Here is a 14,705-nt window from a genome sequence, read left to right as displayed (position 1 = left end):
GAGGTTCCAGATGATGCCAAGTTCATGATGCAGAGATAACTGGTATGACTTAATTTAGAAAGAAAGGACTCCAAATATCATCTTCCCATTACATTGTGGTTACAGTCATGATAAGAATGGAATGGGACAATGTCCTAAAAACTGAGGATTGGGAGTTAATCGCAGCCATCCACAGTTATGCAATCAATGACGCAGAGTTACTGAAGTCAGTTAGTGAGCAGCTGGTGAACAATGTGGAGCATTTAGCAGCCAAAGCCACAATATGCTATTTTTCTCAGGAGTTGGTGGAGACCAAAGCAGAGCAAAAAGCACAGTGAATATTGGACAGTAATCGTGTGACAAGAAACACAACTTAGAATCAATGCTTATGTTTTTCCATGTCTACTGGATCCGTAAATAGGCAACTCTGCGCTGACACATTTGCCATATCAACTTATAAGGTGATAGTATTTAATGGTGTGTTTACTACTTATTGTACTGCCCACAGTAAATCAATTATTCCAGGGTTTATGTAATGCTTGGAATTGTGGAATGGTTGTGTTACCACCACATGTTTTTATCTGCAATGGTTTGTATCTTCGGTTGTTTTCCCAGAAACCACTTCTAATGCTATTGTTATTTGTCCGATTCAAGATATTCTTCACTATATTATAACTCTCTCATGCCTCATTACACATCCAGATAACTCCTCTTCTGCAAAATGCAACAGGTATCTATGAATGCTTGACAATAATGCTTTCTTACATAAAGTTCTATTAAGAACCACCACAATATAACAGCTTTTAAAAGAAAATAAATATAAATATAAATTGATAATAAAAAAAAAAACAGGAAAACCGTATATATTTTAAAATAAGTCTAAATAAGCATCAGCATGCCTATACAAACTGAAACAGATACTGTTTTAGTCTGTCTAAAAACTAGAGCACATTCCAACATGCTCACTATTAAGAGCTGTTTAAAATGTCCACGAAAAAAAATCCTGATAACAGCATTAGCCCCCGAGGAGTGAATTTCAATACTGTTTACTTTGAGCAGTAGACCTACAAGATAGTTGGCTGGCTTCAGACCAAAATGTATTCTATCAAAATTCTGCTCCTGTCAGTATTTCACCCTTCACTGTATAAGCATATTCTGTACATGAATTTGTGTTATCAAACAAACCCTGGCACATCAATGTAGCTCATCTCAGAGAGAGGTTTTCTAAATAAATCAGCAGAATAAACACAGGCAGCTTGAAAAACATGAACTGGTAAAGCATTACAAATCCTCGCCATTTTCCCAAACTGTACAGTCTTGCCTGGGATGAAAAATGAGACGTCTGCTCTGAAACTGTGTTTATGGCGTCAGGAATTGCTTGGAAATGAATTACTGAATGAATCACTGGAGTCTTGTGTGCAAGCAATACTTGTGCAACACAGAAATCTAGCTGCAGTAATTTTCACTTATGACACACTTGTATCACAAAGCTAAAGGCAGGCCCAGAGCCATCAACAGTCATGTTCCCAAGTACATTTAGAAGACAAAATAGCCTAAAGCTGGAAATTAAACAAAAAACAACAACGATAAACCTGTTTGTGTCACACCACATCCTCCAATACCAATGAAATAACAACAATGCCAATTTTTACATTACAAATAGGCTATTTTTAATATTATTATCCAGTATCTGAACATTCATCCCCTCAACCTTTCCAAATCTTACAGCCACACCGTGTATACAGTTGATAATCAAATCCTTTCATTACTCAAAATTTCCAAAACAGCTTGCTGCTGCTAGCATTTGGTGACATTTTGAGAAGATGAGGTGCTGGCTGGGTCTCCTATGTATAGTTCATATCAGAGCCATCAACAATTAACTTACAAAACACTGAGGGTGTTTGTACTACTTCCTGGCAGAGGAAGCATCTCCGACCAGCGCAACTGAGCCAATGTGTTCACTCAGTGATTAGACATGACCACATGCAACAGGCCCGAATGTCAGACAGGATTATCGCACCGTTTCATTTGCTCTGCATTTTACGCAATCCTGCTGATATCACTTCTCACCTCCCATGGCAAAACACCCTGTCAAGCCCCCATGAAGGCATGTGATAGAGGCAGATAGCTGTTGCCTGTAATTATTATGATCTCAGATTGACCACCTTTGGAGTGTTTGTTCTGCTCAAACATGTAAATTAAGTTAGAGAAGAAATAATGAACATGTTGCTGAGAAAATTAATTAATTAATCCTGCAATAAACAGTTTTTTAAAGAAATTGCATAGAGACACTTCTGTTCCTGGCAACACCCCCGTGAAGCTTCCCTCAGGGTCAAGCCAATATATGACACCCCAACTCACATGACATAATATGGCATGAAAAGGGAAAATAAAACTGAAAAATAGGCCTGAAGAAAGCCACAGATAGAAGATGGTGATAATAAAAACACAATAATAATAAAGAGTAATCTCTTATGGATACAAATGGCCAATAAATAGCATAAATCAAAAGCAATGGTCTTGCCAACAGTCCCCAGACAACTCAAATTTATCTCCATACTCTGCTCCTGACTTAAAAGAAAGAGAGAGAAGAGAAAACTGCTAAAAGGGAAAACTGGAGAGGCCATTTAGTGATTTGAGCAGTGAAGCTTCTCCGCTGCCAAGGACATGTAAGAGAGACAGAGAGACTGGGAGTGCCTCTCAATACATCAGATGTCAGGAGTGCTCCCTCCCACTCAGACGATCTTCTTTTGGAAAGCCCATAAGAGCTAGAGCAATCTAAGGTCAGTGAGCTATACAAAGACTACAGTAAAAGTCAAAAATTGAACCATCAAAAGGCCACATGACTGCACAACACAGTACCATCTTCACATGTGGGGAGATGAGTGTCATGAAATTGAAAAAATGAAATATGTTCATTAAAAGAAAAAATGACAATGAAAAAACATGTATTTTCATCCATGTGCTGCCTCTCCTGGGTTGTTTCATCAGAGAGGGCGGTGAGGCGAGGCAGAGAGCAGTATACTGCGGCAAGCTCGGGCCTCTCCAAGCCACTCATTCTGAGCATCTGGCTTGATTGTAAAAACGTTTCCCTCTTCTTTAATCAATGGAAACTCAACTATCCTGATTCATGGGGCACTCTGGAGTATATAAATATCTTCTGACAAGCCTGACTGTGTTCTCCCCCCACCATCACCAGACCACCAGCCACCCCACCCCCCCAGTGTTCATAATATTCTTTTTCTCTGTACTTCCTTTTCCTCTTCTCAGCCATCTCTCTTGATCAGTTTCTATCTTTCTGTCTTTGGTCTGTAAATTTTGCTTTGACTCTGACTCTAATCAGTCATTCTTTACAGGGTCTGTGCAACTGCAACATGACAATCTTTGGGAGAAGATAAGGCCGGACAGATTAAATACACTGTTCAGCGTTAGAGGAAAGGAAGAAGAAAATTAAAGGAAAAGGGGGAAAAACAATAAAACCCTCATCAGCAGTAGAATAGTGGAAATATTTTCTTCTACATTTATCCTCATTACTTATCTCCTGACAGCCTTTTTTCTTGTTTATTTTTTTCCTTTATCTGAACAATAGAAAAAATATTTCTTCATCAATTATCATTACTGAGGGGTGATTTAGAATCTTCAGAGCAAATCCATGAAGTGCTTGAGAGATTCCATCCAGTACATATCGGAGATGGAAACCTTAATTTAGAGTGTCATAAAGAATAAATGCAAGTATTGCCCTATTTTTCACCTATACTGTGACAATCATCTGGTCAGTGGCAAGCATTTAGTCCTCCAGTTGATATTAAGACAAGAAGGTTAGATAAGATATTCATAAGCTGTGAATTAGTGAATATTGTTCTTCCAGATCTACTGCCATAAAGTGAAATCAACACATCCTTCATTCAATGTATATAGAATCCAAACTATTTAAATGTTTGAACCCTAACACATTTGTTCTTCACACTCTGTGCTTCAGCAAATTCAATTTGAAATAAAATAATGGATGCCAAATTCCAGCTTCAATTTGAGTAGTTTTCCATGAGAAATTACACAAATGTAATTGGACAGATTCACATGAAGTCAAACAAAAACATTGTACTTAATATTTTGTTGGAAATCCTTTGCAGTCAATGACTGCCTGAAGTCTTTGACCTATAGACATCAGTAGATGCTTTGTATCTTCCCTGGTGATGCTCTCCCAGGCCTTCACTGCCTCAGCTCTCACAGCCTCTCAGCCTTTAGCATGATCTTCAGCAAACAGAATGCAGTTCAGTCAGTTTGAGATCAGGGGCCAGTTTCACGAGTCTGGTCTGTAGAGTTAGACCAGTCATAATTTGGCTCATAGATCAGTCTAATGCAATTAAGACTGTTTCACAAAAATAAAGACTGACTAATATTAAGCCAAAAATTAGACACCTTATCACCAGGCTAACTCAGGTCTAAGACTAATGTTACCAAGGTAACAATCAGGGGCACTTGTGCTGGCCAGTAGAACCCAACAACAAAAAACAAGAAAACATGGCTCATACTTTGTGGTTTGCTAACATTGTTAAGGTAATAAGGAAGGGGAAACATTCTTAGAGGCAGTAACTGCCTCTTCTCCTCTCCTGACCGTCCAAAGACAGGGTCGCTAAGAAAAATAAGCACCGACAACACTACTTTATTCTGAAGGCCAAGTTGTAACGTTTGTTGACATGTAACTTGCCGCTAGCTTGCACATAGGCTCATGGTTAAATCGGTAGAAGCTAGCTACCTGCTCAACCGTTAGCATACCAAAACCACCGTCATAAAGTAAATCTTTTTTCTTTTGACTGCTGTCATTCAAACAATTCAGAGACATTATTGGCCTGTTGTTACCTGTGTTCTCTTGGCTGTCATTGGCCTCTGTCTGTCCCTCTCGGGATGCTGCTCTCAGCGCCAACGCTGGCTGGCTGCGAGTGGGGGAGCCGCCGCATCGCTGTTGACCCCACATACTTCACTCTTTCGTCCACCGTTTGTCCCCAAAAACAGAGGCGACTGCGAGTTTGCTGCATTTCCCAAGTAAAACATCCTTTTAACTGTTGAATTCTTCCAGTAGACAAACATTTTCTGCTGGGGTAAACGGAGGCCAGCGGTTGGATACGGGGAATCGGTCGGCCATTTTTTAATAAAAAAAAAAAAGAAGTTAATTTACCCAGAATTAATTTACCACAGACCGACTTAAGATAGTCAAGAACTAAACTGCTTTGTGCAATGGATGAATTTATTTTGCTTTATTTTCATCTGTTTTATTTAAGCTATAGTCAAAGTTTATATTTTTGAAACCAGCCCCTGACAGGTGACTGACTAGGCCAGTCAAGGGTATTCCAGCTCTTCACCCTGAAAAGCTCTTTGGTTGCTTTAGCTATATGCTTAGGATTGTTGTCGTAGTCCTGCTAAATGATTAAATGTTGACCAATGAGTTTTGATTCATTTCACTGAATCTGAGCACAGAATGCTCCTGTATAACTCTGCATTCATCCTGTTGCTTCTGTCAGCAGCAAAATCATCATTAAATGCCAGTGTGCCACTTCCATTAGCAGTCATACTTGTCCAACACAGACCAACCACTATGTTTGACAGATGCGGTGGTGGCTTTGTCTCATCAGCTGTTCCTTTTTTCCCCACACTTTCCTCTTTCCTTAAATTTTTTTTTTCATCAGTCCATAGAACTTTGATACTGAACTCCACCTGTTTCTTTTAGTGTATTTTTTTGAACTGCTCCTCTGCGGTTAAGGTTATGAAGTCTTCTCTTGAGTGTCGATAAGGAAACACGTACAACTACATCATGGAGAACATTCTTGACTTGCTATCCAGTCATTTTCTTCATGCACATGGTTTTCCAATCATCCACAAGACTTGTGCTCCTAGGTCTCCCAGGTCATTTGCCATTTTCTAGTTTTCCTGTGCATACCTGCTTTTCCAAATGTACCCTACTGTCAGTTTTGGCAAATCAACTACCTTTGATATCTCTAGATTTCTCTGATAAAGGTTTGCTTTTTTTGAGCATCGTTATTATCTTCTTCACTTGCAAGTTCACCTCTTTACTCCTTACATTGACAGACAATTTACCCTCAATCTGAATGTCAACACTCCACTCTCCATCAGCTCTGAGACATGCGTGATCTCTTTGTAAATGAACCAATGTTGAAACAAGACAGCTGCCCAAGAAACATTTAGTAGTCAAGTGTTAAATTATCTGTGAACACTTGCAATTTGGGCTATATCTCCAAAACAGTTCCTTCTATATAGATGTAAACCTACTCAAATTAAAGCTGGAACTTGGCACTTCAATCTAGTATCCATTATTTTATTTCAAATTGAATGTTTCTCCGTGCTTATTTAATAGGCTACCTGATTTTCTCTGTTTAAGAAAAAAGACAAGTAAGGTTAATTACTCAAATAAACAAAAATATTTGAGACTCAAAGTCTCAAAAGGTCTTGATTATTTGGGTCCTAACTGACACAAATAGCTGTAGGTGCATATCTGTTCTCCAGTCTGCCATATAGGTTTAATTGTACTGAGTGAATTGATTGTAAAGCCAGATGAGTCTATGAGTTGTGCTTATCAATGGACCCCATTAAACACTTGTCACCCCTGGGGAATTTCTTTGACCATGCAAGTCATTGTCAGCAGACAGCAGTCTGAGTAATCAATGAGTGCTTAATTACATCTGGTGCACGGTCCAGAGGTGCAGTAAAACAATATGTACGCACTGTCAGTGTCATCCTTTTGTAGAGACAGATGGTACTTTAGTCTGCGACATTGTGAGGATGCATTCACAAAAGAATTTGGGACTTAGCTGAAAATGTCAACAGTTGGGGTGTGTGACGAAACAAATGTGACAAGACAAGATAAGAATGTCATTTGGATTTCTCTCTAAAAAACAATTAGACTTCTCTTATCACTTTCACGAATCTCTGCCTCTTCACACAATACACAACAATAGGCCAAGACTGAATGTTTACACATTAACAAAATCTTGTATTCTCTACTGTGATTTTTCATTGTCCTAAGTAGCATGAAAAGATGATCTCAATAAGTAAAAAAAAAATGTGCATACTGCTCTTTACATAGTCAACTAAGGCAATCAGTACGGTTTCCAATGATGTTGTAAGAAAACATAATGTTGAATTCCAACAGTACCATACACAACACAGTCGAGGTCATCAAAATACTGTATGTTATCTTTAAGCATAGTGTTAAAAATGCTTTCTGTGGTTTAGAATGATTCCATGTCAGAGGACCTGTTGGCCGAGACACCTACTGTATGTAAATCTGTAGGCCATCACTGACTTGAACAGCATAGGTCTGACAACAAAGTGAATTAAGCCTCATCTAAATGTAAATTAGGTTTTATAGCTTTGGCAAACAGCTTACATAACCAGTGTCTATTTTAATAAACCAGTTAGATTTTATTCTGTACTATACTAACATAACAAAATAAAATCTGTACTTTATGAAAATGTACATGGGATGGCGACAGCTGTCAGCCAAAGGAAGGAAAAAGAGCCAGGCAGGAGTTATACGTCTGCATAAATTTCAAATGAAAACGTCTGCTTGAAATACTGTGTTTTGGATCTTCAATCTGGTTTAAGAGAAGTAAAATAGACATAGACTGTCATGAAAGGCCATTTTAATAGCTTTGAGAAATATACATGCCTGCGCAACATGCAATACATGTGGCAGTAGCTTACACATAGTCTCCAATTTCCCTGCTGTCATTGGTATCACAGATATCAGAGTGAATGTATGAAAAACAACAGCTCATTTTATAAGCTTTGCTGATATTTTTCTTATGCATACTGTCTTATCTAGTGTATATGGGGACTAAATCTACTATAGACACAATATGGCAGGCTACTGGTTGGGTAAACCTAGATATCTTATGTAGTATAAAATTCATGACCTATAATAAGACTGAATAATGTGTGAACAGACTCAGGTCTCTTCTACAATTTAAGTGTAGCTATTGTCTCTGGCACAACATACTTCAGATTCAAGGTTTTTATCAACATTTCAACAGTTTCACCAATTTCAATTTATCCAGAATATTTACCTCACAATGATGAAAAAGTGTTGTTTGTTTGAATAATGAAAAGTAACTCAGCGACCGTATTAAAGGGAGCTCAATATTGAATGAAAATATAAGTACTATTTCTATTTGTAATAATTCCTTTTTAATTTTTTTACCTAAGGTTTCATGAGATCATCATAAAGATATGCTACCACACATTCACATGAAGCCAGTGGAGTTATTATGATGACTTTGATTGAACGTACTGATTTGAGTTTTTGGAGTCGTATGAACACACTTTTTCATACTTTTTTAATGGCTGTAAAAATATGCAATGGCCACAAGAAGAAAACAAGAAAACTTTCTATTGCCACTTTTTAAGAACACAGAGTGTGTGCATGTTTCTACACGCAAAAAATAAAGAATTTGCGCGGAGTATCACTTTAAGAAAAAAGGTAATTAAATGACCAGCTTTGGAATAATTACAAAACTATCAGAGGATAGTAACTGCTTGGTACAAGTTAACCCAACATACATGTAGATTATACAGTGAAAGAACTATTATAAACTAATATCAAGGCTCATTCTTAAGTAAGGCCAACAAAATCAGTGATGCTTAAATGAAACAGCAACAGGGCATTAATTTGACATTAGCTGGCAAACATCAATTTATCCCCCATTCTAACTTTAGTAATGCAGTTACCGGACAAAGATTAATATCAATTCCATAAATCATTCAGGAGATGCATCTGAAGCCAGAGACACTGGTATGTTAGCTGATCTCGGTGTGGGAGCTCAGCACCCATTAATCAATGTCTGAGCTCCTCTGGCCATGTCATCTGGGAAAAAGGTAAATTTATAAAAAAAATAAAAAATAAAAGGCCATCACCACAATCCTCCTAAAGTAACATGTTTAGATCTTTATGTGGCGGTACAATATTTATGCACTCACCTTCATATGTCTCTTTCCTACTGAGTACAACACTGTTGATTAAATCCCTATTTCTTTATTTACCCCTTTATATCCCCTGATATTTCCTCTTGTGAATTAATTACTAATAGGTGTAGGCTATGCGACAACTATGAAAACTGGTTCACATGTGATTAGATGACGTCTAACTCTGCAAAATGAAGTGTATAAGAGATAACATAATAGTAAAAATAAACTTGGTAGAACAACATTGGCAATGACACCAAGGCCAGACATCAGAAAGTAAACAGGGTGAAGTTAAAGCTCATCTCAGTCTGCAGAAACCAAAATGGGCTTGTCTGTGGAAATATGAAATCTGAGTGCCATCTGAACCTAATCTCCACACAGAGATTCAGTCTCAGAGAGACCCGCTGATTCACTGATTTACTCTCCCTACTTGTGTGCCTGAGTGTGTGCCTGTAAGGGTCTAACCAACTGACCTTGTCCATGGTGAGAAAGTACTTTATTTTCATTGTCTCATCATTCAGGTGTCACGAAAAGGCAAACAAAAGGCATTAACAAAGGACTCTGGAGCATATTAACTTAATCCTTTTATATGCCAAGCTCCAACAAAAGAGATGGACAAGGTAGCAGGTTGATCAACCTTTCAAATATACTTAATAATATTTCTCTTGTTAGCCAGCCTCTTCTTCACAGACCACCAAACAACATCATGGATCTATTGAGGGACAGTAATCCCTAAAGTGATAATGTAAATCATTTCTGTGTAAAAAAAATTCTGCGTACTGCCAAAACAAAATATACAGCTAAACAATAAAAACACCCATATAATAACAATAAAAAGTCAATGCCTATATTAAATGTGTAATAGAGTGTAGAGTGTACAATATACTGTAATATCTGTATATATTCATATATAAACAATAAGTAAAATAATACCACCACTATACCCTGTACATGCCAAGATACGGACACATGTGTATGCATTTATGTACATATGCAATGACAGTATGAACAGTGCTGAGAGTATGTGAACAGCACATAACAGCATAATAATACCAAAAGAATGTCTCAAAAGCATAATTATTTGTTTATAAAATCGGATTATGCCATAGTACACTGGGAATATAGGTAGAAACACACTGCAAGTAAACAGCTCAAACAACACCTGCTCTAAAGTTCCTGAACGGACTTCTAGTTATTCCTAATAAAGATTTTAAGTCTATAAATCTTTATATTAACTTGTCCCAGAAAATACTCTTGCCAATATATGTCATGTCCCTGACAGAGCTCTCAGATCCACAGACTCACAGGTTGCAATGCTGTCCTCTGATTTATCTAAACCCTGGAAAAGTCATATAGTCTAATAAGCCTTGCTGAAGATTCTGTAAACCTGCTTCAACTGTTCACGCATAATTGTTGTATTCTTTTAATATAAAACACTTTGATCTGAATGTCTTCTATTAAAGGTGATATGAACCATAATTGATAATAATAATAATTATTATTATTATTAATCTTATTTTTATTAGTAGTAGTAGTAGTAGTAGTAGTAGTAGTAGTAGTAGTAGTAGTAGTAGTAGCAGTAAAGGTAGTAGTAGTAGTACCACCAGGTAGTTGTATTAGATGCTGCTTATGAAGAAGATTTTTTTTTTTTGGTTCTCATGGCTAGTGAAAGTTGGAGAGAATATCAAAGCTACAGATCCAATTGATTTCTTTTTTTTCTCAGACTATATAAATACGTGAAATTTAATGAACAGAGATTGTGGGCTGGAACATATAGCCTGATAAGGTTATATAAATAAGATGGTGCTAATCCATGCAAAGACTTAAAATTCAAAAGGACCTTAATGTCAGCTCTAGTTTGAATAGGCAACCAATTTATATACTGCAGTCAAATTTATTTGATCTACCTGTAATGAGAATTTTAGCTGCAGTATTTTGAACAAGCTGGAGGTGTTTGATGGAAAGTTTAGGCCGCAAAAGGTGGCATTAATATACTCCAGTTTTGATGAAACTGTACTATGTGTCAGAATTTCTGTACCAGTTGGTAATAGGATGGGCTATATTATAGTTGTGAGTTTTTGTAATATTAGATGAAAAACAGAGAGAAAACAGCTACAAAACTATATAGTAATCAAGATCAAGGGTAATGAGTGTAAATAACTGTGTTTGACTGAAGGAACAGTTACACAAAAAATGCTATATACAAAAAACTCATTATAAGGCTGTTGGCCATTAAATGCTTTATCAAAATAACTGAATAACTGTTTCGGAGGACATATTGTCAATTTCATTGATTTTACAGGTTTTCAAACATGCATAGGGACATTTCCACTTAGGTTGAGGGAAGGCTGGTACAAAATCCTGTACTGGAGCCTGTAATTATTTGCATTTACCACTGACCACAACACTGACCACTCAACACAAAATAAGGATATTTCTAAAAATGAAAAGAGCAACATAAAAAACATAGGTGCCATGGTTTACCACTAACTTTTTGTCTGTTTTTGTGGGGTTTTTTTAATTTAACAGAGACTGTGTTTTTCCATTTTACTACTCACCACTCTCAAAGCAAGCATCAAAAACCAGATGTCCTTTTCGCAGAGCTCCTGAGTGTCCTGGTGGGCTCACCGTCAGTTTGTTCACATTCCCTACCAAGGCATCCTCTCCTCCAGTTTCACTGCCTGAAGAGCAAATGCAATATGCAGAAAAAAAGTTAAGTCTCACTTTATTCAGAGGTGCTGTTTAAAAATGTGTTTTTTCTAACTTCATTTTAGATGATGTAGGCCTTAGCTTGCACATAATGCATCAATGGGTCTCTACAGAATAACAGTCCTATATAATTGATCTGAAAGTAAAAACAAATGCTGCCATTCATGACAGCAAAAATTATGGGTAAAAATGTATTAACTTCATAGATACAAATTATTTCAATTATTTGTCACTCCTTAGATACAGTGTAAACGAAACGCTGTAGTGCAAATGGAGTATCACAAATAAATAAATAATCTTTTTTTTAATTTTTTTGCAGCACAAATTAAATTTGCACCTAAGCATATGGATATCTAAGTTACATAATACTACTTCAATGTGTCGCTTTGTTTGTGAGGTTCAAAGCGATGTATCTTAATTTGAACAGTTTAAATGTTGCACAAATAGCCTTCACCTGCAATTAATGAAATGATAGTGTAATTGTTATTGGTCTGTGTTGCTATGAATTTTTGAATTAAGTTCGAATCTTTATGTAGTTGTGTCATTGTTTGTTATTTCAAGTTAACAAATCCCTGAAAATGCTTCACTGCTGAGTCTGCAGCTTGACACTTGGATGTTAAACACCAAATTACTACTGTAGTATTTAGACATTATTGAGGCAATAGGAAGGGAGAACACACGCATCGTGTAATCAGCATTTGAAATATAGGTTGTTTTACTGTTTAGAACCACATTTTGTGCCACAACAGAAAACATCACAAACTTTTGATAGTATTCATTTAGTCCTTGTATTTAAAGACCTGTCAGTTAATTTTAGGTGCAAATCGCTGTGTTTTTTGCCGTGGTGCTTTAAATTTGTTGGCATTTGTTCACGGGTTATGGCTTTAATTTCGGAGGACAACAGACAAAGACCAATTTAAGGAAAGCAATAACAACTTCAGGTGCCGAGAGCTAGCCAATTAGCTACATAGCATTTCACTGGAGAAGCTATTCCTGACTAATCCAGGTAACAGAGCTAGCTAGCAGATACACATAGCCACTACACCTGCACTTACTATTGCTCGCCCTGATGGTGAAGTGGTTCACGTTAACATGCCAGCAGCTACCTAAAGTCCTTCCGTGAGGTTCACTGTCCGCGTACAGTTAGTTATATGGTTGGCTAACGTGTGTAGCTGCAAAGCTAGCTCATAACAAGCTGATGACATGACTGTTGTTTACATCCCTGTACCTGCTAGCTAGAAGGTTAGCACACTTCACGTTACGTTAATACGAACACGCAGCAAGCCTGAAACATGCACATATTATTTGTCAGGTAACAGGGTATCGTGCGCTTCCTTTTGCTTGTATAACAATGAAGAGGAAGCTAGGTAAGGCTCGTTTTTACACACCAGTCTCGACGTCTCTTACAGTGTTTTCCTCCATCTTCCTCTCCATTCTGTCACAGAGCAGCCGACGCTCTCTGTGTGTTGCCCCGGCAACGGAGCAGGAGGAAGAGGGAGAGGCGCTGTCATCCCCGTCAGTGCATTGCTGCAGACATACAAGACACAAGTCTACATATGAAGTCGATATGCAGTAGGTAAGATGAGTCAGTTTTCAGTTTCAGTTCAGAATTATATGCACTAAATAGCAGAATAACAACAGATTGATGTGTTGTGTGTGATTGATTTCTGCACTTCCAGTAATGTACACAAATGAATAAATACAGCTAACAAATACTATTTATATATGATCCAACTAGCAAATGCACAGAAATTAAACGCAAAAATGCCGATCAAAGTCATTTTCTGACCCTGATAATTCACTGGTCAGCGTGGCTTACGAAAATTTCTGTCCTAAATACATAAAGCTTTTCTCTTGATCTGAAAACCCATTTTCCAAAAATGATAATATTGTCACTATAATGAAGGAAAACCCTCATACTAGTGTGCAGTATAGTATACATTTGACATTTATATTCTGTGGGCACCAGTAAACTAGAAATAAACAATGCACTGCCTTTAAACTGTAATCAGTTAATTGTACACACCTCAGTTTTATTGCAGCCACACCTGCATTTTTAATGGTTTAGAGAAAAAAAGCCAATCATTGCAAACAGCAGCCAGAGACTGTGAATTATCCTGCAGATCGATTAAAGCTGGAGGTTTTCTAGACAATTGGAGCATAGATGTCATCAAGGCCAATCAAGCCTGGCCCTATTCCTTTCCCATTACAAAGGCTGCACCTGATTAAGTACATCAAATGAGCAGCCGCACAACTCCTGGAGCAAGAGGCATACAGACTGCTGCTAATTTTCAGGTTATAAGCTGTGTGTAACAGGACCAAATGAATGAGACCAGGGAGAGGGCAATGGTTTTTCTCTCTGTGTGTGATCTGTATTTGATGGCAAGCATCAACAGGCTGCTGAGTAGATAGGTCGGACTGATTATTTCTCAGATGACAGGAAGAGAATACAGAGCTGCTGTGTAATATTTCGTTAAAATTGAAAATTGAATAGCTGTCCTCCATGCTATGTCATTCCTTTAACACTATGCCAACTAAAGAGGTCTATGGTGGTACAATCATTCATTTTCAAGGAGGAGATTGAAATTGAATTATGGAGCATGAGAAAAATGAATTAGATACGCTACATGTTTCCCTTGTTTCTCAGCGCTTATCAAATACAAAGACTGCAGAAAAGTAGTTGAATTTACCGCAAGATTCTCGCTCGTCTCTGCCAGATTTGGAGCACTTTAGATACTGTATGTAACATGACGTAATGGACAATACTCACATTTGGTAGTTAAATCTAATAATTTCTCACAATTATGTGATATGGCTGTGATGTGATAACACATGGTGTCCCATGTTGGAACTAGAATAGTTGATGATGTTACAGCAAAGTGTTGAGTTTCAGTTAGTGTTTTCTTGATGGTTTTCCTTTGCTTTCAAAGCTTCATATTCTATAATGTTGTGTCCTCCTTAAAGTATGTTTGAAGAGGGATGAAAAAATAACAACACTTTCAACAGTAACCCCTCTTCTCTCTGCCCAAGTAACACTGCAT

The 14,705-nt window shown here is 37.4% G+C and overlaps 1 protein-coding gene across 1 annotated transcript in view; it reads right to left on the bottom strand.

The window, feature by feature from the left end:
* Positions 1-13,112, bottom strand: part of LOC111651875 (cytosolic carboxypeptidase 6-like) — a 171,393-nt gene extending 158,281 nt beyond the window's left edge. Inside the window, exons 1-2 of the mRNA XM_023401955.2 lie at positions 13,053-13,112; positions 11,514-11,636 (exon numbers count right to left, since the gene is read on the bottom strand). Coding sequence (XP_023257723.1) covers positions 11,514-11,636; positions 13,053-13,098 — 169 coding nt within the window. The 5' untranslated portion in view covers positions 13,099-13,112. The remainder of the gene's footprint in view (positions 1-11,513; positions 11,637-13,052) is intronic.
* Positions 13,113-14,705: the final 1,593 nt, after the last annotated feature.

This window comes from Seriola lalandi, unplaced genomic scaffold, assembly GCF_002814215.2.
Source record: "Seriola lalandi dorsalis isolate HSWRI2012SDOR001 ecotype SW California unplaced genomic scaffold, Sedor1 jcf7180002053835, whole genome shotgun sequence".
Lineage (NCBI taxonomy): Eukaryota > Metazoa > Chordata > Actinopteri > Carangiformes > Carangidae > Seriola > Seriola lalandi.
The sequence above is the reverse complement of the archived record's forward strand: the minus strand, read 5'-3'. Positions and strand labels throughout refer to the sequence as shown.